At 36.8% G+C, this 24,699-nt stretch overlaps 1 protein-coding gene across 3 annotated transcripts in view; it reads left to right on the top strand.

The window, feature by feature from the left end:
* PDS5A (PDS5 cohesin associated factor A) overlaps nt 1-24,699 on the top strand; it is a 79,344-nt gene that overhangs the window by 15,121 nt on the left and 39,524 nt on the right. For all 3 annotated transcript variants that reach the window (XM_084518401.1, XM_084518403.1, XM_084518402.1), the window contains exons 3-8: nt 15,811-16,014; nt 16,356-16,442; nt 17,198-17,295; nt 17,805-17,931; nt 21,683-21,763; nt 23,693-23,833. In XM_084518401.1, the coding sequence (XP_084374527.1) occupies nt 15,811-16,014; nt 16,356-16,442; nt 17,198-17,295; nt 17,805-17,931; nt 21,683-21,763; nt 23,693-23,833 (738 nt within the window). The remainder of the gene's footprint in view (nt 1-15,810; nt 16,015-16,355; nt 16,443-17,197; nt 17,296-17,804; nt 17,932-21,682; nt 21,764-23,692; nt 23,834-24,699) is intronic.

Genomic DNA, 24,699 nt, shown 5'->3' with positions numbered 1-24,699 from the left:
CTGCAGCAGTGACAAAACATACCTATAGAATACGAATGAAAGTGCTCAGTTTCATTGTGGCTTGGCTTTTGAAGAGTAGCTAAAGCAATGGCACTTTAAGTGCTCTGTATGCAAGGCTAAGAAGTATACATGGGATTCAGGCCCTGCAGGCAATTACTATACATGACAGAATGGTCTTAGTTATGAAAAGTTAAATTCTGGGCTTTAAAAATGTCTTGGGTATGCTTAGGAAAGATCAAATGATTTATTTTAACCGCCACGAGTCAATTAGTTATTGTTTTCCTGTAGAGTTTGTATGTGAGAGAGAACTGTTGTATCTTTTTGTGGATAACTTTTCCACTCATCTTCTCAGTTTCCCAGTCAGTGTTTTTTATAACGTTTTTTATGTTTTAACTGCTTTTTGTATATCCAGCACATGCATGGGAGCTGCTATTCTGAGGTTTTGCAGCTGAGCAAATGAAGTTGGTTCTCTGTTCAATTTTTGAGTCGGGGAAACAAACCAAAGATCATTTTTAAACAATGAGGCATTAATTTCGCTTGTAGCTTCAGGCCACTTTAAGCCAGTACACTTGATGAAGCGTGCGCTTTCTTATGTTTTCTGGGTAATTATGCTTTAGGCTGAGACTTGCTGCCTTCTCTGCAAGCTTCTCAGATTTCTCTTAGTCACTGTCTCTTTGTCACAGATGCAGACGTGTGTGAAATGACCAAATCCTCTGCCCATGGGTACCAAACTTATGTTCATGCCCGGAGTACGTGTTAGTATTGTGTCAGGAGTCTGATCTTCATCTGTCCATTATTTCAAGTGGAGGCACAAGTGAAGCACTCACTGCTGCAATCTGAGCACTGTTTTAAGACATAACAGTGTCTTTAACACATAACAGTGGCAAACTTGTACTGTGGACCTCTTAAAAACTCGAAAATTAATTTTAAAACATATGTATGCATATATATGTTTTCTAACGTTGTTCAAAGTAGATGTTAAAGTAGTTTTAAAGAAACAAAAGGCAAAATATCAACAGTGCTATAACCTCAGGAAACAGGTCAAATCTTGCGTTGTTTCATACTTTTAGGGTTAACCTTTCTCAAATTTTGGGTAAGATGAAAGGCTTTCTGGGTATACATGAAACGTAAGCATTTTGAAAACACAAAACTCTTCTTTCTCCAGTGCTTTTTTAAGTGTCATGCACCTCTCAAAATTTTTGACAATCCCTATTTCAGTCATCCTTTATGAGAACACTGCTGCTAGCTGCTTAAATGGTGTTCAGTACTTGCAGATTGCTGATTTCAGCAGCATAGCTTAGATAAATGTTATTTTAATCTAAATTCAGCATGGTTAATTACGCAACCAAACTTTTCTAGTGTATTTTTTTTCATGCAGGAAAATTTCACAAATTGTATGCAATGGCCTTTCAGCCTTTGTAACGTGAGAAGTTAGTCTGACTCCGGTACTTTCTTGTATGGTATATACCAGAATATATCTTTGCTTGGGTAATGAAATGGTAACATTAGGTGGAGAGCTTCAAAATGAAACAGAAGTGAATGTAGAGGTTAAAATGGGAAAGTGCTGTAATGGGAACGGTCAGATTATGATACCTTCATCTGTTTGGTGTTAGGAAAGAAAGAAAACTGCAGTGGTCGCTGATTTTTGGGACATCAGTGTTCTGCACATATTTCACAGAAAATTTTAGTACGAGAGGACTCCTGAACTGTAACTTGAAACAGTCAAGACATGTTTTGAAAGCCTCCTACCAAAGGGAATCCTTGCAGTAATATTTTGTTTCTGGTGTATTGCCTGCTGCTTATCTCGGTAAAATCAGCAGCTATTAAACTGCGATTGCGTATGAGGAATGTTGAGGGACAGGTACAGCAATTACTGGCATATTCTAGTTAGCCACAAGGCAAAAAAAAAAAAATTGACGGTACAGATAAGCAAAACAGTTGCAGAACTCTCATGGAAAGAATCAGGAGTTACTTAAAGTTCTCAAAACATTAGATAAGAGTTCCCAGACAAGGCATTGTTAGCCTGAAATTGCAATAACTGTGGAAAATAAACAAAAACACAACCACATTGGAAGGTAACATACTATCCTCTTAGATAGCATTGCTAATGCAGGAAGGAATAGTAGAGCTCTGTGAAAGTTGATTTTTCTTTTTCTTTTTTCTTTTTTAATTTATTTTCTTGGCAAAAAGAAGTCTCAGTTTGGGGAAACGAATGTTTGCTTTGAATTGGGGAGGGTATTTTTCAGTCATCTCAAGATAGCTATTCAGCTGGAAATAAATTTAATATGTTTAGCAATTTGAACTAAGTGAAAATTTAGTCTTGTGCCTGGTGATTGGGTATTGACATCAAGATCCAATACATAAAAATAAATTTGAGACAGAGACATGAATGGGTAAGGCTCCCTTTTTTCTGTCTTTTCTGTCTCTTGCCCTCTGTCTCCTAATCTTTCCTTTTATTTTCTCGTTAGACATACAAACGCACCCCATTCCCATACTCCTAATGGAAAAATCTAGGTTCTTGTATAAAATAGTGCATCATAAAATGAAGAGAAAAACCATTAGAAAGAACATTTTAAATGTTGTCATGTAAAGGCCTCCAAAATATTGTATTCCATTTGAAATATTTCCACATTTCCAATGTTGGCAATTATGATGGCAGTATTCTATAAATTTGAGTTTATTGTAGGCTTTTCATATTACATCTTGATACCTGCATAGTAATAAAACACGTAGGTATGTCATATTCATTTTCCAGGCTTGTTTCTTAGAAAAGGAATCCTGTGTTTAGCGTCGTCCTGTTTCTGAGTACTGTGTGATGGACTTTCGTATCATTTTATCAGCAAAGGTGGTGCTTTTCTAGGGGAGGTGACGAGTGGGGGGTTTAAAAAATGTTAGGAAAACTATTAAACATCTTTTATTCTTTCAATATATATATCATAAATCAGCCTTTATGACTAGGGATATTTGTCATTATTCAGAGTAAAATAATTTAGATGGTTTTAATAAATTCTACCAATACAACAGTTTCCATGCAGTAATTACACACACTTTTTTTCCTCACTCCTCATAAAACTTAAATAAGACGTACAGCGAGGAAACCACTGCAGATGTTTCAGTTCTCCATTCGTGCAACGTTGTTTTTTCCAGTGCTTTCAGAATTTCCAGAAACTTTATCTTTTTAATGGGGCTACCAAAAAAATACAATGATCCCACCACATTGTAAGCGAACTTCTTCATTTTTGCCTTCAGCCTATTTTAGAGTAATAAAGTACTCCACTTTGAGCTTGTTGGCTGCCTAAATATTATTTTCTTTCCTAATAATATAGATTATGATGCTCATGGGGTAGCAAAGTTTTCTGGTAAAATAGTACTTCACTGGGGAATAATTTATCTGAATAGAAATTCTTTGCAGAAGCGTCTCTGGTTTGATTCGTGCAAGAGCCACTGTTCCCGCTGGCTGACGTTTGCAGCGACGCAATGGGCATGAACGCCCCTTTAGGCAGCGAGTTCTGGTTAGCAGATTCTGCTTTTAAGTGCCATGGGCTTGGGTCTGGTGCTGTTTCTGATTTGTAGTGTAAGTTTTGATTGTGAAATACCAACTTTTAACAGTTTAGCGATTTTTTAAAATTTTTGTCCAGCCATTTCTCATGGAAATGGAAACTCACCATCTGCATTCTAGATAACCTCCGTTAAAATGAGAGTCCTTTATTGAGGCTCCAGCAGATAAGAGGCACACAGACAAAATTCTTCAGTACAGTTTTATCACCGGGTATAGGTTCACGCTAGGGCACTGCATCATTTGGCTCCTAATGTTCGTTCAGGCTCAGTGCAATCTGCCTCCTAAAGAAACCAGAAAATGAATGTCACAGCTGAAGAATGTTTTCTTGCTCACCTTCACACCTTTGTGTGCTGCTGAATATGACAGTAAGATGTGTAATTGCCAATCACTGAACAAGTTCCATGAAAGAACTTTTAATTTCTTTCTTCTTCTGCTGTTGCAGACTGTGTAATCTGAGCAGAAGATCAAGGTACAAATATTTTGCATAATTTTCTGCTTCAGTAGATACAGTAAATTTTCAATTCACCATAATTTACAAGATTGTGGAAATAAAAGAACTGTATATTCTTAGAAAATCTTTTTTTTTTTTTTTTTTTTTTTGGCCTCATTTATTTGTTGTGTCGGAACACAAGCAGGAAAGAGCATGACGTGCTTTATGCATCCTCTTTCTGGATGCCTAAGTTGGGAAGACTGCATGATGCACCGTGGAATGTACCTGCACTGTGGCGTAGAAATAGCCATGGATACATTCCTTAAAACATCACCAGTACGGAAAGTGTAGCCCTCTAGTTTTGTTTTGGTGTCAAAGTCTAAAAGTTGATTTTGTTGTGAGAATTGAGCCTAAACATCCACTTCTAAAGGAATCCTTGCAGTCGATTCACAGTAGAAATTAAAATGCTTTTGTTTTTCTTGTCCAACACTACCTTCTGTCCTCTGGAAGAGGAAATGAATTATCACACAGCAGTGAGTTGGTTATAAAGAATCCGCTCTTTCACATCTGGAGGCTATTATCAAAGTACTTGGGAAACTTCATATGGAAATAGAAACTCCTTCACCGTGGGGAATATGCTTTTAAGAACGTTTTGGTTTTGCCCCAGCCATATATAACACTTGCTAGTGTACCTAGGGGAAAAGGACTATTTAATGAAATGCTTCTAACTGATGATGTCTTGAATTATCATTAGAATGTTTAAAGAATAGTCTCTTTTTAGTCCCTCTGCAAATACTCTTTTGTTATGTGGAAGCAAAGTTTCTGACATCTTAGACTTTCAGTGTTTTCATTTCTGAGAATCTTAACCTTCTTTAGAGCACTTAAACAATTGTTAGGCTTTGGCAGGGAAAGCTGGAAAGAATCGTATTCCCAATCTTTCCGCTAATAAAGACTAGATACTGCTGAGGACTGAATTGCTTGACAAAGTAAATAAATAAAACGGGTGCTGTGGCACCACACTCCAATCACAGATGTCTCGGAGGTGGTGAGCAGTGTGAGTGTGAAGGATAGCGTGCTGATAAATACATCCATTGTCCCTTGCTTCCCATTAGCTGAGAAGAAATACGCACACATTTAAAAGTTGTGATTTGATCTGCTTCTGCCATAGCAAATTGGACAAAAGAGTTTTAAAACTAGGATTAAATACTTTCAGGATTTTAATGTGGTAAGGACAAACTAGCAGTATTTCTCAACGTTTCTTAAAATGAATTACTTTAAAAGGTCTTGGGTTGAATAGCCAAGTATGGTCATGCTTCAAAAGCTGATTGTAAACAAGAAATCATTTAAGGAAATATTTTTTGTTAATGACCAACCGTACAGTGAACTAAGGTTACCTAGTTCACTCTGCATGCTTGATACCTTCCTTTAGCTCTTTGGGGAATAGGAAGCGTAATGGGATGAGGTGGTTTGGTTGGTCACAAAACTCATGTTTCTGTAAGGGTTTCAGTCAATTTAAGTGAACGAGATTAATTCAATGAACATTTTAGACTTAATAAAAGTGAGGTAAGGAATAGCAAGAAAAAAACTGAACTGTTTGGTGAATTTATGATGTTTTAAAGGACTGTTGGGGAAACTCCTTGTTTTAAAGGAGTTGGGGAAGACTGATGCATCAGTGTAGGCTGCTCAGTGAAATCTTTCACTGAACATCTTTTGTCCAGAAAGGCGAATAGGCGTTGTGTAAGGAGCAGAATTGTAAACAACATGGATAGTAGGCCTTCTTTATATAAATTGGGCATCTGTGCTAGTTTAAAAACAGTGAATATGCTGTGTGTGACACTGCAGTTGTAGTGACCCTTAGGAGGAAGCGATGAGAATAATAAGGACCAGGAAAACAAAATAAAAGTGAAGGTGTAGAGATGTGATGGGGAGGTTCTGCTGTCTTGGGTCATGGTACAAAACCAGGAAACAGATGATTAAATTTAAAACTAATAAATGGATTGATGCGTCAGATGCAAGTTTCGGAATTTACAGAATGTTTCTGAGACAAAAAAAAAAAATTAAAATCATCAATGATCACATCGTATGCTTATGTTGGTTTCTAATGAATAGAGGTAAAGACAACTTCTGGGGGGGATTAGTAGGATTTCTATAGAGCTGCCATTTCAGGCTTCATGTACTTGTCCTTGTCGAGGCTAGGAGTCTGTGTCACTATCAGGTGAAGACCTAGGACCTACCCTTCTGCCAGCCCTGGGACGTAGCAGATCCTTCCAAGATCTAACCATGCCTGTCACAAAACTATCGAGGATTTTTCCCGAGGTCTTCTGCCAGATCAATAAATTACATTGCCTCATGGAATTATCCAACACGTGTTGGGGCCAGCGTAAAATACGGGGTGGCACTGCATGGCCAGCAGCAGGATGGGGTGAGCAGGTGGAGGCAGCAAGCAGCCGAACTGGATCTCCGTGGCATGTGAAACCAAAACCATAAATACTGGGAGAGGAGTTTGGACTGTGTACTGCTGCGATTCCTGCTTGGCAAACGGGCCTGAAATTCTGTCTGTGCTTCGTCTTCCTGCGGTATTTCGTACCCTATCACTATGTACAGAGCTGCAGAGAAGATAGCGTGGCAGTAAAAGCTGTGCTGGGTGCTCCTGACAGAGGTCAGATCAGCAGAGTCAGTCACTGGCTGGTGAAGTAAGACCAGCTCCAAGCTTATTTTTACCTCGGGTCAGTCACTTACAAGTGAAGTTCTCTTAAATTCCTGGCCATTAACACTGATTATAAACTGCTTTTTCCTAAATGACCAATTGTGATATCTTCAGAACAAACAAAAGCGAGGTCTGTTAGGATGGAGTTGTTTATTGTAAGTTTAAGATGGTCTTTATTTTAAAGCAGAGGAGAGATGAAAAAGATCTCATTGTTAGGACAGTCGCTCTAAATGAATTTACAGGATGTTCTTACGTGAAGGATAGTGGTTTCTGCTTAAAGACAAAAGAAATAGGCTTGGCTGTAAAGTAGCATTTGGCTTGGAGAAGAAAAAAATCATCATTACATATAGCAGTGGAGGATGTGAGGAAGGGACAATGCCGTATAAATGGTATTGGATCTTCCAGTTCTTACTGCAGCAAAATGTTGACGATAGTATCTGAAATAGTTCTGACTAAGATGCTGTATTGTGTCCAACTTTGATAAGGAAGGGTATGGAATATTTTCTTTGCACATTGGGAGTCTGATTTTTCCCTTGGGCTTATCTAGGATTATCTTCCACTGGGCAGGAAGGACACAATTTTACTTCCTTTTGTGCTGTTATAATCTTGGAATGAATACTTCTTTTACAACCTTTTCTTGCAGTGGTCCGTACACGTTACTGTAATCAAGAGATCAAAGTTAAGTGGTTGATCTTGCAGGGCAAAACATTCCACCACTATTGAAATACCACGATCTAAGTTGTGCTGTGAAAGACACTGCGGACCAAGGCATCTTATTTTTCTCATTTTATTTGCCTACACGGAAACACCCTGCCCACCTTCAGCATTGGTGTGACTTGAGGAATCACCTAGATTTACAGCAGAGCTTAAAGTCTGTTTTTAGTTACGGAAATATAACATGTAGGTAATTTTAATATCTCTCGCCCTCCACATTTGTAGCAAAACTTGTCCCGTTTGGATTACAACATCATATGTGTCTGATGTTCATTTTTTAAAAATTTATTTTTATTTATTTATATTCATTATGTGTTTACTTTAAAAAAGTAAGTATCAAAAGAATTGCTTCACATAATTAATGAACTGCATAGTGTTTTGCTTTACTGTAAGTAGTCAGTTTGCTTTGCTTTTTCTTAGGTCACATTAGTTTCCGGGCTTCTAGGAAATATTCTCATTAGATTTTCTTGATGTAAGTAAAATACTATGGACTGTACTGCTCTACCAATGTGAAGATGGTGGGAAATGGCAAGTTTAAGGCTACTTTGCTCGTGATCAGGCAGTTGGCCAAACCTCCGCAGAAAGGCCTTCCCCCTTCGCAGGAGAAGGAGAGACAGTCACGCTGTTTGCCCAGTCACAGGGGCAGTGCTGGGCAGGCTGCCACTGCTGCTCCTGCATGAGCTTACATCGCTTATATATCCATGGTCATGTCTAGAAACCCTTGTCTTTGGCTTAGCTGAGGGAGCAGCGTATAAAGAAGGGAGCAAATAGTCTTTGCCCCAAAGAGTTTACAATATGCTTTGGTAATATTTTGTGTAACTTCTTTTCCCCTGACTTATTCAGAGAAAGTGTCATGTCAGAGAGTATAGATTGGAGATAAATTTCTTCTTCAAGGCTTGCAAACAGTACCAGGAAGGGAGTACTACTCTTCTCGTTACTACCTTAAAAAAAAAAAAAAATAAAAATAATTCAGCTCCTGTACATTGAAATTTTTTACAGTTCACATATGCTCCTTGATTAATTTATATATCTGCTTCTGTCAAGCTATGCCTCTGATGAATGTGGGCTCTCAGAAGGAATTCTTTGTCATGTGGTAAAAACATAACAAAGGTGCTTCAGCTTGGATGCTTTGTGATCAAAAAGCAGTCCCCTTTCTCAGCCTGGAGATGCTTTTGGGCAAATTGTATCCATATTTACTCACCCATTTAAAAGAGAAGTAAATGTCTTTTCCCTTAGCATAAAATAGCATAGCACTCATGTCTTTAAAGCATATGAAGACTGATTTTTTTGGGCTGTTTTCATAAATTAAAACAAATCATAGTCTTGCAGTGTCCCCATATAAGAAGAGGCTTTTAAAACTCCTTAGTAGCCATCTTCTGTACCTTTCTGGGTTTGAATTGTGTTCTCATCAGTGGGGATAATCAGATTTAAGTGGTGTGTTTGAAGTCATCATTTAGTATTTTTAGCATTTCAGGAGTAGTATTGCTGTTTTTTCCTTTCCTTGCCTGGAAATACCTCTTCTGTCATATCCTGCAATTGCATGTTCATTGTTTGCATGCACATAGCCTGGTGTTGGCTCATAATCTCCTTACAGTTGCTTAATAAATGCTCATCTTTCTCTTCTGTTGTTGCCAGCTGATAAGCTCTTCATAGCAAAAAATTGTTGCCTTTAAGCACTAGACACATGACTGTTTAGTATTAGTAGATGAATTTGTGTTATTCTATTCTTCTCCTGTAATATCCTGTCCTCTACTGCCAGTCCCTAGCTGTCCGTTGTCATTATCCTCCATTCCTACTTCTTATGCCACAGTTGTTTATGGAAATAGCAAATAGGGTCAATTATAATGCCATTCTCTGCTAATAAGTTCATTCAGGTCCTGTATGTCCTTCTGAGTTAACACTTTTGAAAATGGCTAAGGAGAAATTACACCGTTGGACTAAACTCCATCTCCTCCAACTCAATTTCCATGTGGTTCAATGTGATGCTCTTCTTGACACTCAGACTAATCATCCATCACAGTCTGCCTTCTCTAGAAAGTTGGTTCCTAGGTTAGCAAAGTAACCTTGTAACTCCCTTTTTATGTGTTACTGTGCTTTTCTCAGCCTCTGTGTTTATTTAGCTTTTCCAGCATAGGTCTGTATCATGAAATTCTGTTGGTGTCAGCCTGTTGGATTTGTTGCTGAATCACCTTTCTGCATTATTAGGTAAACACTTGTTATTTTCTGGCTGTGTGGTACCATTATCATTTGATCTATTTCAAATAAAAGCAAACAACCTGTTACGAAGCACATGGTTTCATTGGGGGGTATTTATAAATCCTGAAACAAAAATCATCTGCTCCTGATTTGAATAATCCCTCTGTCTAGAGGTCTTTCAGTTTTGTTTCTATCCATACAGTAATTTCCATGCTTCCATATTTGTCCAGTGGTTCCAGTTGATAGATAGAACTATATCTGAGGTAGACCAAGATTTCTCATCCCAAACCTGCACCGTTAATTCGGTATCTGTTGAGAAGTACTTCTCACAGATACACACCTGTGGATTTTACTGTTGGTCTTAGTCAAAGAACATCGCTGACTGTTAAAAGCTAATGGCAGAGGCCATCCATAACATTGCTAAAACCATGTAAGGTAAGGTAAAGACACTGACAGAATTGACAATTTCAGCTTTTTGGTGGACTTTGAATCCAGACTCTTTCTTGGTTTCTTTCCTTGAGCCAGTCATGCTCTTCAAGAGGGAGCTAAGCTCACACCAGTTTCAGAAGTTCTACTTCTAAATATTTGTGTTTAATGTTAGTGCTCCAGTACATGTCTAATATTATTCCTGTAAGTCCTGTCCAATTGTTAAATTTCTTCTTTCGGTGATCACAAGGTGAAATTTAAAAACAAACAAACAAACAAACAAAAAACAAAAACAAACAAACAAAAAAACCTGTCCATCTTTCCCCAGCCTTTTTTTGCTCCAAGAGTGGTTAAATGTTACATCTTTGCAGTGCTACAAATAAGCTGTTGTAAGAACAGTAGAACAAATGCAACCTGCATGCATCTTCCCAGTGCTGTGACGAGCCTGGAGTTGTGTTTACCCTGCCAGCTGCAGCAAAGCTTTCCTAGATCTGCCCATTTCTTCTATGCAAGCACCATTGGGGATCACTTTTTTTTTTTTTTTTATTTACACCAATTACCCTCTCTTTTCTCTGTGTTTATGCACCTCTCTTCCATATGGGATTAGAATGATCCGTACATTCCAGCAATAGCTGGGCTTTTGGATCCAGTAAGCTATGCATGGAAATTTTGTGTGGTAAACGAACATGAACCAGGGACTAAACAGCAAAACTTAGTGTTTCGCTAACATCTGAGGTACGAGTCTTGCACAAGAGCAGCTGAGATGCTCAAGGGCAAGCTACCGTGCTGATTTTGACAAAAGGATGCATGTAAACTCCAGGAGGCAGGGGCAGATGATGAAGAATATTTGTCAATCGCTGGTTGTAGAGAATCGATGCAACTGAAAGGCTGACAGCCTCAGAAGAAGCTGCAGGTAGAGTTCACCTCACCTTATTTCAGTCATCTAGGCACACTGCACTCCGTTCGTAGTCAGTGGAGAGAATTAGGCACTTTCAGGGGAAGTAGAGCTGAGGTCTGTAGATGTCATCAGACGTCCATGCTTGAGTTCAGGCGGTATCTGTTCATTTCTCTGCAGCCAGTGTAAAGGGTAGCCCAGGGTGACTGGCTTGCACAGCATGTTTTTTTTACATAAATGGGAAAGTACCACCCTGAAAGCTTGAAATTCTTCAATTTTCAATATGTTCATAACGTGTAAAGAGTGACTTAGTGGTGTTAATTTAACTTTCTCACTAGCTGAATGAAACCGTTTGCATTTCTGTGCTGTCTCACGTGTTATAACCAGAGCGTTTCACTTCCATGTGTGCAGAGCCTGGGAGGGTGAAATCTTAGGCTGATAATGAGAATTTCAAGGTACCGTGGTAAAAATAACAATAATGAAAGTTTCTAGAATAGCTTTAACACTTATTTTTACAAGGTAACCGAAGTGCCAGTGTGTGATAACTTACTTAATGGAGACATATTAAATTGAGAGCAGCACAGAATGAATTTAATCTTAAATGTGAGAAGCTGTATTTTGTTTACCTTTGCTAGCAGTTAGTATGGAAATTGGGTGCTTAATTGTTCAGAAAAGAATGGATGATATCACATTAATATGTTCAGATAATCCTGTTTTGTCTCCTGCTTTCTGCACAGAGGACAGTCGTCTGTGGTGCGAGCTAAAAAGTCTGTTAGGTTTTATATAAATGAGTATTGCTGCTCTTGCTGGGGTTGCTTCTATTGTATGGCAAGACTTCAGTTAGACAACTACTGCAATTTGAAAAAGTAGTGAGTGAGTTCCTGTTGTGGTTTCATCAGAATAAAAACTGGCTTAGTATGATAATAACTCTGAAATAACTTAACTCTGAAATAACTACTTCATTCTGCTAGGGAAGTATTTGTGTAATAGTTAAATCAAATATTCTGGAAATTGAAACTCATTTTAGACTTGAAAAGTAAACCTTCGTACAAAGAGAAACTGGAGAGCATTTTTATTTGCTTTGGGCTTTTTTTTTTTTCAATTAGAGCAAGGGCACTTAGGATGCTTTCATAGAGAACCTACAATATGAACAACTTCAGTAAAGAAGAATATCTGTAACTGGTCATGTATATTCTTGGAAAAAAATAAATATACTAAAATCTGTTTGGCAGTAGCAATTCATATCTCTTCTGTCTGCAGTTGTACTTCTTCTCTGTGGTCCAATGAAATATTAATCACAGCCTTGATTTTTTTTTTTGCACTTGCTTTGTCATATTCCTTCATTCTTGCATTTATGTATATCACTAGTTACAGGAGTGGTTTCTAGTTTATGTTTAAAAAAAAAAAAAAAAAGAAAAGTAAGATATTTGGAATTTTTAGCTCGTTGGAGAAATATATATATTTATTTTTGGTCAGACCTTAACAGAAAGGAACTTACCATATGTTGTCATGTTGTTTCGCACTGTTCTGGAAGTATTTGTGACCCATAGTCACAGAGCAGGACTTTGCATTAAAGTGGTGCAAGACTGTGGAAGGAAAGGAAGGTAGTTCCTGTCTTAGCTCTGGAGAAAACAAGACAGCAGATGGCTGCAGAAAGGCAAGTGTTTTGTGCTCCAGGGTGCTGTGTGTAGTTCTATTACGAATAAATGACTTAATCAATTGTGCCATATTTTATATTTCCGAAGACTTGAGTTGCCCTCTTGATTACTGCTTGCTTAATTTTCAGTTGTGTTGGAGGACAAGAGTACCAGCCTTGTAACTGGTGAGGGTCTGAGTGAGTTCTTGGCTTTCTAGCAAGTGTGAAGAGCTAAGCATGTATTGTACTTAATGTATGGACTGTTTTTTCCCTTCTACTTTAACAACTAATGCCATGCGTAGATTAGCAGGTGTTTGGAAGCCATTCTGCTGTGTAGTACCTTAATCAACGCCAGCAGTTGCGTGGCTATAGAGAGTACTCTCCTAGGATGATGGAGGATTATAGATACATTAATTGCATACATTCAAGAAACTTACTGAATTACTTTGTTGAACTCTGATGACAGAATCCAACAAATCTATAGGGTGTACTTAAACACAACTCTTCAAAAATATTAATTACCTTTTCCCAGAATCTTGTGTGCCTGATATTAGCAAGAATTTGCATTTAACTGTTGTATTGCCCTTTTTAGTGAGTTCATATATTACTTCCATTATTTGTTTTATACTATTTATTTTATATAGCCCATACGTATTATCCTTTATTTGTATTGATTTGGTAACTAGGATCCTACATAAAGACCAAGACAAAAGACAACGCACAAATACAAGCAGATATGGGACTAAAAAGAAACAATGGAGAAAACATAGATCAGTACATTAAATAACAGCTGCAGCTTGCCCACGGCTCAATTACTGCCTGATAGTTGTTTTCTAATAGAAAAGAAATATTAAGGAGTGCTTTGCAGGAAACTTGAATCAGGTTTATGGCTGTTTGCTGGCAGTTCCTTCTGACTACAGGAGAACCACGGGGTAATTAATCCCTGAGGCTGTTGCGTTTTCCAGCAGGTAACGCAGTGCTGGAGATCAGTTTGATTATTTTAATCCCAGAATATCCTTGGTACCAAATGAGAAAGTTGTTTGAGCTTCACAGCACCTTGCTGCCTTACCTTGTCTGGTTTTGACATATCAGAGGAGGCGTTTAGGCAAGACTTAGGCATATTGTGATATGAATATGAGAACCTAAGAGGGATCTGATTCTACAAGGGTGTTCTGGTTGTGAAGCTTAAGATACCTACATGGGGAGAGGAGATGGGGCTTATGGGAGAGATCAAACGATTCTTTATATAGGTTATCTATAAATTTATCGACTGGAAGGAATCCTAGTGCGACAAGTTTACATGGTACAGACACGGTTTATCACCAGCCTCCAAATCTAGGGATCTTTTTAGTCCTTTCTACCCTGTTCTTTAAGCCTTCAGTAACAGTTATCTGAATCAATGCTTAACAATAGCTACGGTTGCAGTTCTCCTGTGTGCAATTCAGGCTCTTCCCATGCTGCAAGTCAAGGCCATTATTTCTTGTCCTGCCACCAGCAGACAAAGAGGTGGCTTTTACCTTCCTTACTGAACGGATCTGGTAGGTTTTGAAGTCTGTTATCCTTTTTTTCTTTTTCTTTAATAACTAGAAAAGACAGGCAGTCTGTGACACTGGAACAGGGACACCTGTGCTGTCAGTAGAGGGAGGTGAAATAGTTTTGTAGTTCTGTTTTTATCCTTTCGAGTAATGCTTCCAAGTATAGCTGAAGGATGTTTTGAGGGAAACAGGCCAATGTAGGTAGAACTTGGAATTTTGTGGGCAGTGGCTTTTAAGGTTCTGTTTCGTTCTGGTGGGTTTTTCTTTGTCACCCCCCTTGATTTTTGATGTTGCTCTATGTTCCTTCATGAGGGAATGAACTTACACATTTATAGAAATTGGGGAGTGTTAAGTAACAAAGCAGGAAAGGTTGTGGTCAAACATATTAATTAGAAGATCTACTGTGTTTAAAACTGATTTCTAAAACTTAGGGAGGGAATAAAGCCAAAAGACAACATTTTCATGTTGAACTGTGTCATGTTTAGTAAAGGAGGAACAATCTTATTATCATTTGAGTGACACAGAAATAAAATAACTGCAGTAATGAAAGAGGTGTTTATTGGTTTTCTAATAGACAATCTCCTCTTGTGTGTTACTGTTTGTATTTGAGAGGCAAAAGTTGAGCTGTTGACTTACTCTGTTTTTTCTCCTCTATCTCCTTAGTATGTGTGGTGTGTGTGTAATGGGTATAGAAATCCTATCAGTATGGCTCTCCTTCACCATTTTAGCTCTAAGGATACTTGTACATGGGGACATGGGACACAGGACACAGACCAGTGTGACTGAGGTCATGCTAAGAATCTGTGGCACGTCTTCCAGTTCTGCACTGGTATCCTAGACGTCATCCTTTGGCCTTTAATGACCCCTATTCCAAAAGTTAAGCCTACAGCTCTTTATTTCTTCAAACTAAATTCTCACTTTCAGTATTGCCAACAGATTATGTTGAGATTAGATGACCCCAATTAAATGAAACATATTTCAAATAAACAATTTTGGTATAATTTCACAGGAATTAGTAATTCTTAGCTGTGCTAGATGCTAGGAAACAATGTACAGTTGATTTTTTCTTATATAGGTAGCGTTATGGATGTAGTTTTGAGTATGCAGAGAGAGTAGATCCACATTACTAGAAGTGTGTTACATGAGGGATGTAATTCTTCTCTGGTACCCAGTTCATTTAATAAAGATGAAAGGATTTTGTGTATGAGCTCATAGCCAGTGTGAGACTGCCTGCTTGTAGGCTCCTCTTCAGTTTTGGTGTGGCTGATCAAGCAGCTGCTCTGTACCGTGGCCTGTATTCCAGGCCAGCTGGCTGTGATGGCTTGCAGTTCCTCATACTGCCTGCACTAGGCAAGTCCTCACGCTGAAGTGGTTTAGGGCTGCTGTGCTGCAGAGGTGCTGCTGCCTCCAAGCTCATCAGTGTGTAGCAAGCAGTTTCTGTGCTGTATCTCAGGTTAGGACTGGCAAAACGAGCCCAGCTGCAAAGCATTTTTCAGTGCCTTAATTGAAAATACCAAGTTCATGTTCAGTAAGTCTTTTAGTATCAGATGAATGCTTCTCTCTGATGCTTGTCCAAACAAACAAAAAAATCTTACTGCAACTAGGTAGTCTAAAATGTATTGATAATGTTTCATCTGTTTAGAAAGTATCATTTAGTATTTGGAATAAAAAACCAAAAGCACTTGAATGAGTTTTTTTTCTTTATTTTCCAGATGGTGGTAAAAACCTTCATGGATATGGACCAGGACTCGGAGGATGAGAAACAGCAGTATCTCCCATTAGCCTTGCACCTTGCATCTGAATTCTTCCTCAGGAATCCCAATAAAGATGTGCGCCTCCTTGTAGCATGTTGCTTGGCTGATATCTTTCGTATCTATGCTCCTGAAGCTCCATATACTTCCCATGACAAACTTAAGGTAAAATACTTCATGAAATAAAGGATTTCTCCCTCACTTGTTCTCTTGTTGCATTAAAAATAAACAAATATTGTTCAATCACATTTAATTAATACCGAGATTTATTAGAGATGTTGCTTTAGTCCTTTGAGTCAGTGGAGTACTCTCAGGGCCAGAAATGTGTAAAGAACTGCTAAATAAACAGTATCCGTATTGGTGACAGATTTGTCATTGCCTAAAACTGACAATTAAATGTTTTTAATACCATGAACTTGTAAAAGTGGGTAGATGGCAGTACTAAAGGGTTGTAATTTTATTCTGTGCAGAATCAAGCTTGTAAACGCTTGTTTTTTTTTTGACAGGACATATTCTTGTTTATTACAAGACAATTAAAAGGCCTGGAGGACACAAAGAGCCCCCAGTTTAACAGATACTTTTACTTGTTAGAGGTAACATTATTATATTAACTGCAACTTTCAGTAGATGCTATTTGCAATGTGAGTTTACAAATGTAATCAGCCTTTCTCCAGATATGTCAGCTTTACAGATGTGCATGCTGTCAATTATACCAGACAATTTAATGTTCAATGAATTGCTTCCTTTAGCAGTTACAATTTCGTTTGCATTTAATAAGATCATACAGCCTATAGTTGAGGATGTGTTAAAATGATTGGTATTTATTAATGTTTAGCCTTTGTCTTACAATTTTAGACCTTCAGTTTCTCATACTGTGCACCCTTAAGGGTATTATTGGCAAAGGAGAAATTGAAATGCTGATTAAAATGCAGATGTCCGTATATTGATGATGGGAGGACAGTGAGATTTTGGTTTTAAAAACATTAGCAAAACCTACTCTTAACAAGAGGCATGGGGATTTTATCAGCTTGCTTTTAGTAAAATGTTTACAAACAAGATACTTTCTAATTTTTTAAAGCAGCATTGTTTCATAACATGAATCCAAAAAAAAGCCTTGTTAACATTTTCTGTCACTCACCTTTTATACCTAAGACATGAGACTATTCTTTATTTAGTTTTCTTCTGGATGTATATTGGAAAGCCTCTTTGTTTTAAGATCTATATATATGTGAAGGGTTTACGATTTATAGTATGATATTCTTCTCTGAATAGAAAAAAATAACTAATGTAATTGTATTGATGTGATTTGCAAAGTTGTAATACCCTGAATATCCTGTTTTTGTTTTAGAATTTAGCTTGGGTCAAATCTTACAACATCTGCTTTGAGTTGGAAGATTGCAATGAAATTTTTATTCAGCTTTTTAGGACTCTTTTTTCAGTTATCAAGTAAGTTGAATCACTTCAATTATATTAAACTGTCAAAATATCACCAGTTTCGGGCATAGACTGAATCCTTACATAGCCTACAAGTGAATAGATGTGAATAGAACAAGTCCTCATTCCTCCAAGCAAGGAGATAAAAGGAAAGCAACTGAGTACAAATTATTGACAGTATAGAGAGGTGCGTTCCTGAAAGCAGACATTACTAACTGCTGAAAATATCAGTGTTACAGTGGCAGACTTCACTCCGACTTGTATACATTTTTATTTCTGTGACAGGATGTTTGCTGCTTGTTTGTTTTGTTTCCCTTCTTAAAGCAATGCTAGGGTGTTGTAGATTTTTGAAACTTTCTAGAACAGAGGAAAGACAAAATAGTTTTGAGTTTTCTGATATGGAGAATGTAAGCAAGTGCAAGCTGAACATTCTTAGATATTAACCCATTGTTCCTTAAAAGCACTGTTAGTATTTGTCTGTGGCTGAAAATGTAGTGCTGATAAGTCTTTTATCTTCTTAGTAATAGCCACAACCAGAAGGTACAAATGCATATGCTGGATTTGATGAGTTCTATCATCATGGAAGGCGATGGAGTAACTCAGGAGCTGCTGGACTCCATTTTGATTAACCTCATTCCTGCACACAAGGTCTGCAAAGTAAAATTATGATAGTAATATACCGTCATAACAATGCTTTTAATTGCTTTTACCTTGTTTATTTCTCCACACACTTCAGGGAACTGATCACTGCTGCAATTTTTCCAGCCTTATAACAGTGGATTGAAAATTGTCTTTGGGATTTATTTGGTGCTGTTCTTTAGCTGTGTTTGGATTACTCAATATCAAGAGATTCTTTTTACTTGCAACGTCAAGAACTACGTACTTAAACAGAAACAAAGTGTCTTCATGCAAATTTAATATTCTAATAAGAAAGCATTTTTTTTAATTGAAAAGGTGTGGGGTATTTGTTCTTTAAAATCAAAACCAAATAAACAAACCAAAACCAAAATTATTTCCCAAAGACTTTCTGTGGAGACTTGCTGCTTGCCTCAGCTTGTCAGACTCCCTTCCACCTCTCTGTTATTTTTTTCCGTCTTCTTCCCCTTCAACTTTTGTCTTAAGTCCTATTCATACCTGAAGCTATGTGGCAGTGTTATAGTTTGGTTGGCTGCTTTCAGTGTTCCATATGCTTTTGAGTTCCATAATCTTTGTACCTTTTGTGGAGTTCAACATCCCTCTAACTATAAGTGACTCTTGTCACTTGCTCCTGCTTCTTGCTAAAAACCGTAAGGAGAACAGTAAGTTTCAATGATGAGCTACAGTAAATGAGCTGTACTCTCATTGCTGAGTATGTGTTTTTGCTTGTTCGTTTATTAATTTAAAATAATGACACAATTAAGACAATTCCATCCATGACTACATAATTAAAGTTAAATTAGTGCATACAAGCAGAGATTTATTCCTTTGGTTACATAAAAAAGGAGAGAGGATTCATGTATTCATGAAACGTATAGCACAAGAGTGACTAAGCAGTGGTGATTGTCATTTACCTGTGCAAGCCAGCAGCTGATATATAAAAAACATCTGTTATCTGAGGGCAGTTTGCTTTCAGTCTGTCATGATCATGAGTTGGCAGTGTCATTTTATCAGTTCATTTTTATTGACAGTAATGAGATGATGTGTTATTAGAACTGTTAATGGAAGGAGAGGCCTCTTAAAACTATAGAAGAATCTTTTTGAAAATAGACAAAGTTGTTTTTAACAATTACAGGCAGTAGAGATCAAGAGTGGAAATGGTGGAGTGTAGGTGTGTATGGCAGGTGCTGGGTGATGCTGTTAACAATGGTGGGCTTGCTCTGAGGATGCAATGACCTCATAAACTTTGTTCAGTTGGACAGTGTGTTGTGACTTCTTGGTGTAGGCAAAGCAAGAATGAACACAGTCCTTTATCATTAGTATTGTTAGTTTAACACTATAATTTTGCTTAATGAAAGAAATTCTCATGACTGATAAGAGGAAGGTAAAATTTAAGTAAATACTGGGACGTACTCCATGTTTAATATCTTTTATATCACTGTTCTCCAGTCCTCACTGGCTCTTGGCTATCATGACTGAACAAGTGATATGCTGTAGTCAGAGTTCAGTATCATCCTTTTCTCAATATTTTGATCTGTTTTAACTTTTTTGTTTTCTGTAACAACAGAATTTAAATTATTGCTTTATGTGATACTTTTTTAAAAAATCAGTAAATAAAAATCGGGACATTTTGTTGTTTTCTCTGCCTAGCAGAGTTTGACTGTAGTAATTATGTTCTCTTTTCCTGCACAGATCTGCTAGGGAGTTCTGTGATTCCATTAATTGTTTGTCTGTAGTTAATGAAAATCAGAAACACCATACCATGAAAAGCATAGTTTATTTTCTAGTAAGGAACATATAATAACAATATTTTTATGTCCATGCAAAGAAATTGAAGAGTTGTCATTCTCTGCTGTGACATAATAACGATATCAGTGTGGCTGGACTATTACAGTTGATGGAATTTCGTCCTTATAACAAAGTTGAAATATGTATTTTGGGTGATGTCTATTCCATTTTTTTAATAACTTCTCCTGCATTGACCATACTGCAATAAAAAAAAAAAAAAAAAAGATTTAACAATACCTAAACATGAAGTACAGTCCATTTTAGTATCTAAATGATGCTCATTTGTATTTCCATTATCAGTAAAGTGATTTTAATATACATTGTTCTTCTCTGTGTGCACTAATGTGGCTCTCCCCTCTAGTAAATGCAGAATTTCAGTAGTGGTATGGTATGTCATGCCTTGCTCAGAAGATCCATGGCACCAAGCTGTAGGCCTTCTTCTGAACTTTAAAACCAGAGCTTTCAGTCTATTTAGTGAATATTTTTCTTTGTGCTGCTCTTGTTAAGGTTATTTCTTTAAAAATATATATTTTATGTACTTCAATTCAGTGTCTTTTTCTGCATCCTGACCAATCCACAGCTTCTGTGCTTAACAGAATGGTTATTTTTATACTACTATTTGTTTATTTTATCAACATATACTTGCTTATTTAGGCTTTTTAGCTCTGGTGAACCAATCTGGGGTGTCCAAAAATATTCAAAAATAATTCTTTGAAACAGTATTGAAGATCCAAATAAAATATATTTTATGTATGAAGTTTTCAGTCCTTTAGTTTAATATAAGCATATCTACAAACATGATTTTTATGATGGTTTGTCTGGTTTGGAGAGAAACTGTTTTGTTTTAGGCTGTATAGTAGTCAGAATTTGAGAACGTTTTTATACATATTTGCCTGCCTTATATAATATGTCACCAATTTAGTGCCACTGTGACTAAAGAGGTATTTGTTTGAGCCTGTGGCCATTTTTTTCTCTTTATTGCCAGTGGAGGAGAGTTTTTTTTTGGTTTGGTTTGTTTTTTTTTAGTAGTATTTTTGTTGTCCTATCGGCTAGAAGAACAAGGAGGAATCATTCTCAGTGTAGGCTTGCCAAATACCATCTTCCAATAATTGGTCTTCCTTAGACTTTATCTGTGTTTTGTCTGCAGTAGTCGGCAATTATCAGGGCAATCAGTGAATCTACCCTTCTCCCTCCCTCCCCCTCTTCCTTCCTCCTTTCCCCCTCTCCACTCCAAGCTGCATTAATCCCTAGATGAGATGATATATTGCATATTGTATTTTGTGCTGATTTTCTGGGCAGTCACAGTTTCCATATGTGCTCTTACATTCCTTATCTTGCTTGAGATTACTGAAAACAATGTTCAGATTTGTTATGTTGCAATCAAATGTTTACTTGGAAAAGTTGCAGATTGCTCTGCCCAAGTTTAGGTGCTCTCCGTAGGCGATCTTTGAGCACACAGCACAGTCCACATAGAACTCAATGCAAAATTTTACCATCTAGAGAAGGGTGAACTTGGTCTCAGGGTGTCTGTTTGGGGGAGTTTAGAAAGTAAGATCAACTAATTAATTCATCTTTCCTCAGTGTGGCAAATGTAGTGCATGGTAATTATTAAAGTGTGGAGGTGTGGCAATGCTTCTTCAAAATTTTTAATATGATTGCAAGTAAAAACATTTTCTAGATACTAGTACAGTGTTAAAGGTAACAACTGGGGTGATAAAGTTCTAGAAGAATGTGCAGGAAGTGATGTTTTTGGTTTAGATTTCTTTTAAGCATGTGAAAAAATGATTTAAAGATTTTAGTAAGTCTGTGGTTGTGTAGTTAAGATAACTGAATTTTGATTGCTTTGAAAATAAATAAATCGGTGGCAAAACATACCTTACTAAAATAATGGGATTTTAAAGTTGTGGTGAAAAAGTGAAGTCAACTGAATTAGCTTGTCTCTCTTTAAAATTTTATTTTTTTCCCCTTTTTTCAGAACCTTAATAAACAAGCATTTGATCTTGCAAAAGTCCTGTTGAAGAGGACCGTCCAGACCATTGAACCGTGTATTGCCAATGTATGTCAATTAGTTCATTCATGTTTACTATAACTAACAAGTATTCTTGTTAATGTTCTGACTTATTGGAGGTTTGTTTATTTACAGTATTGCTTATAAAATTAACATTTCTTAATGGAGCTAGAAGAATACTTTTTTTCCAAATAGGGTATTATTTTTTTGCTTAATTAAAAAGAAAAAAAAAAAGTGAGGTGTTTCAAAGAAGTGAAGAAGAAATAATTTTTTATCCATCCCAGTTTTAAGCATAGAAATCTAGGCTGCAAAAATAGGTGACCTGTCTTTCAGCATTATTGAGCACCAAAAAATCCTGTTGCAACAAAAGGAATAGTTAGTGCTTTGTATGTCCAGCAACCAGACATCCTCATTTTATGCCTAACTGCAGGATGAAGCACTTCAAACTACCAGCTTCTTAATAGATTTTGTCTATCCTAAACTTGTTCTAGTTAGAAAGACTAAGACTTGAGGTTTTTTACTATTTCCTACTGTGTTTCCTTTTGATGAATACCAATAGTGTGTTGTAACTATTAAAACAGTTACTACAGTCTTGTGGGGGATGTAGCTTGTTCCATTCTGTTGTCTGTCTTTTTGCTGAAGCCAGTGCTATTCTTTAAAGTCAGAGTAGATTAAGAAGGGAATTAGGCAAATTCATGAAAGATTAATCAGTAAGTATTTAAAAGCTCAGGGAGTCTCACTAACAAGTACCACTTCCCAATTCCCATGTTTCCTTAAGCTTTTGTAATTAGCTATAGCTGAAAACAGCATAGTAGATGAGTGACCTTTGAGTTGATTTAATATTATTCTTATGTTCTTGCTCAAGTGTGTAAAAGCTTTGTAGCATTTGGATTACTCAAATACTACTATCATCCTAGTAGGAAGCATATCAAACATGTTAACAAATCCATTGGAAATCATTCTTATGTTAGGCTACTTTTTTTCCCTCTTAGAATGCCAAGAATTCTTGACCATCAAATAATGGTCAAGATACATAATCATATGTATTTGATCGTAATGATCAAATATCACAAGACCTATCATGGTCATATATCATTCTTTAAAATGGACTAAAAGTAGATAAACTTTATTTTTCAATACATCATGATATTCAATTTGGATTGCCCTTACATTACAAGAAAAACAAAACTAAGATAAACTTTATTTCTCAACTTATAATGGACTTCAATCTGAAACAAACAATTCTTGTATTATCTTTTAATTTGGCTGGGGGTATAGTAATATTTTAAATGATCAAGTTAGTATATTTTTATGAAGTTACCGTCAACTTTTATCATATTATTATCAAATTTATCAAGTTTGGACATAAGCTGGCAGGATGTATTTTCCAGCCCAGAAAATCAACCATATCCTGGGCTGCATCAAAAGAAGCAGGGTGAGGGAGGTAATCTTCCCTCTCTGTTCTGCTCTCCTGAGACCCCACCTGGAGTGCTGCGTTTGCTCTGGGGCCCCCAGCACAAGAGGGACATGGACCTGTTGGAGCAGGTCCAGAGCAGGGCCACGAAGATGATCAGAGGGATGGAGCACATCTCCCATGAAGACCAGCTGAGAGATCTGGGGCTGGTCCCTGGAACCTTCTGATCTCCAGCCTCCACCTGGTCTGGTGGGAGGTGGCCCTGCCCATGGCAGGGGGTTGGACTAGATGGTCTTTAAGGGCTTTTCCAACCCAAACCAATTTGGTTCTATGAATTCATTGATATGATAGAAGTTGTAGAACTGAATTTTGAAGGACGTTTGTCTCTGATTTGCATGAACCAGAACTGTAAGGGTTGAAATGCTTTGATGGAATCAAAATGTGTATTGAATATTTTCCAGTAGAATTGAAGTATAAATGGTATATTAGGTTAAACTAATTTGTTAAAATAGTATTTGCATTAATGAAGGCAAATCTTCTAAACCGTAACATTTGCGTTCTAGTTTTTTAACCAGGTTCTGGTACTGGGAAAGTCTTCAGTAAGTGACTTATCAGAACATGTGTTTGACTTGATACAAGAGCTTTTTGCCATAGATCCTCACTTACTGCTGTCAGTCATGCCACAACTTGAATTCAAACTGAAGGTAGGTTACAATGTAGCTTGAGACAAGTAATACAATTTACATGGATACTGAAGAATGAGGTGCTGTGGGTTCAATGTGCTCTGCTAGAGTGATAGAAATCTTATATTTTTCAGTTTTGTTTATTATTACATTTATTAAAAATAAGGGTACTGAAGCATTGTGCACAATTATGTAGTTTCTGTGCTGCAAATGTTATGTACACAACATATATAATCATTGTAATCATAAATCCATATGATCTAATGTAAAAGTTGTACATACTTAATCTTTGGATTTCATTTGAAATTTATAAGGTAATTGGGCTGTGGTTGGCTTTACTCATGGAATGCAAGAGTGTCAGTTTCGATATCGATTTACAGAATTTATTTCACAAAAAGAATGTTTTAATAATAGAGGAATTATTTCCAAATATTTTGTTGGATTTGTAATCAGCTAGTAAGTCAGCTGACTGTTTTTGAATCTTTTGAAATAGTTCATTTATCCTGGTTGTGGTTTTTTGGTGCTGTTTTAATTAAAACTGTATGATTCATAAGATTGTAAGTGGACAGGGAAATAATTATGTAAAAGTGTGTGTGTGTTTGTACACATAGGGTATGGTGACAATAAACAAAAGCAATAAAGAAATACAAATAATAAATAAATCAAATTACATCCTTTTAGTGCCCATCTATATAGAAAATCTTAATTAGTGTTCTTTCCACATGCACAGAAGACTTTGTTTTAAAACAAAAATAAGATCATTTACTGTTGAGATTGCTAGATATACATTATTCAAACTACTGTGTATAGTTTTTTTTTATTCCTGAAAGGATTTTCAAAGCACAGCCATCAGTGGTTATAATACATTAAATTAATAGGTATGTATG

The sequence above is a fragment of the Aythya ferina genome (assembly GCF_964211825.1).
Source record: "Aythya ferina genome assembly, chromosome: 4".
Taxonomy (NCBI): Eukaryota; Metazoa; Chordata; class Aves; order Anseriformes; family Anatidae; genus Aythya; species Aythya ferina.
The sequence above is the reverse complement of the archived record's forward strand: the minus strand, read 5'-3'. Positions and strand labels throughout refer to the sequence as shown.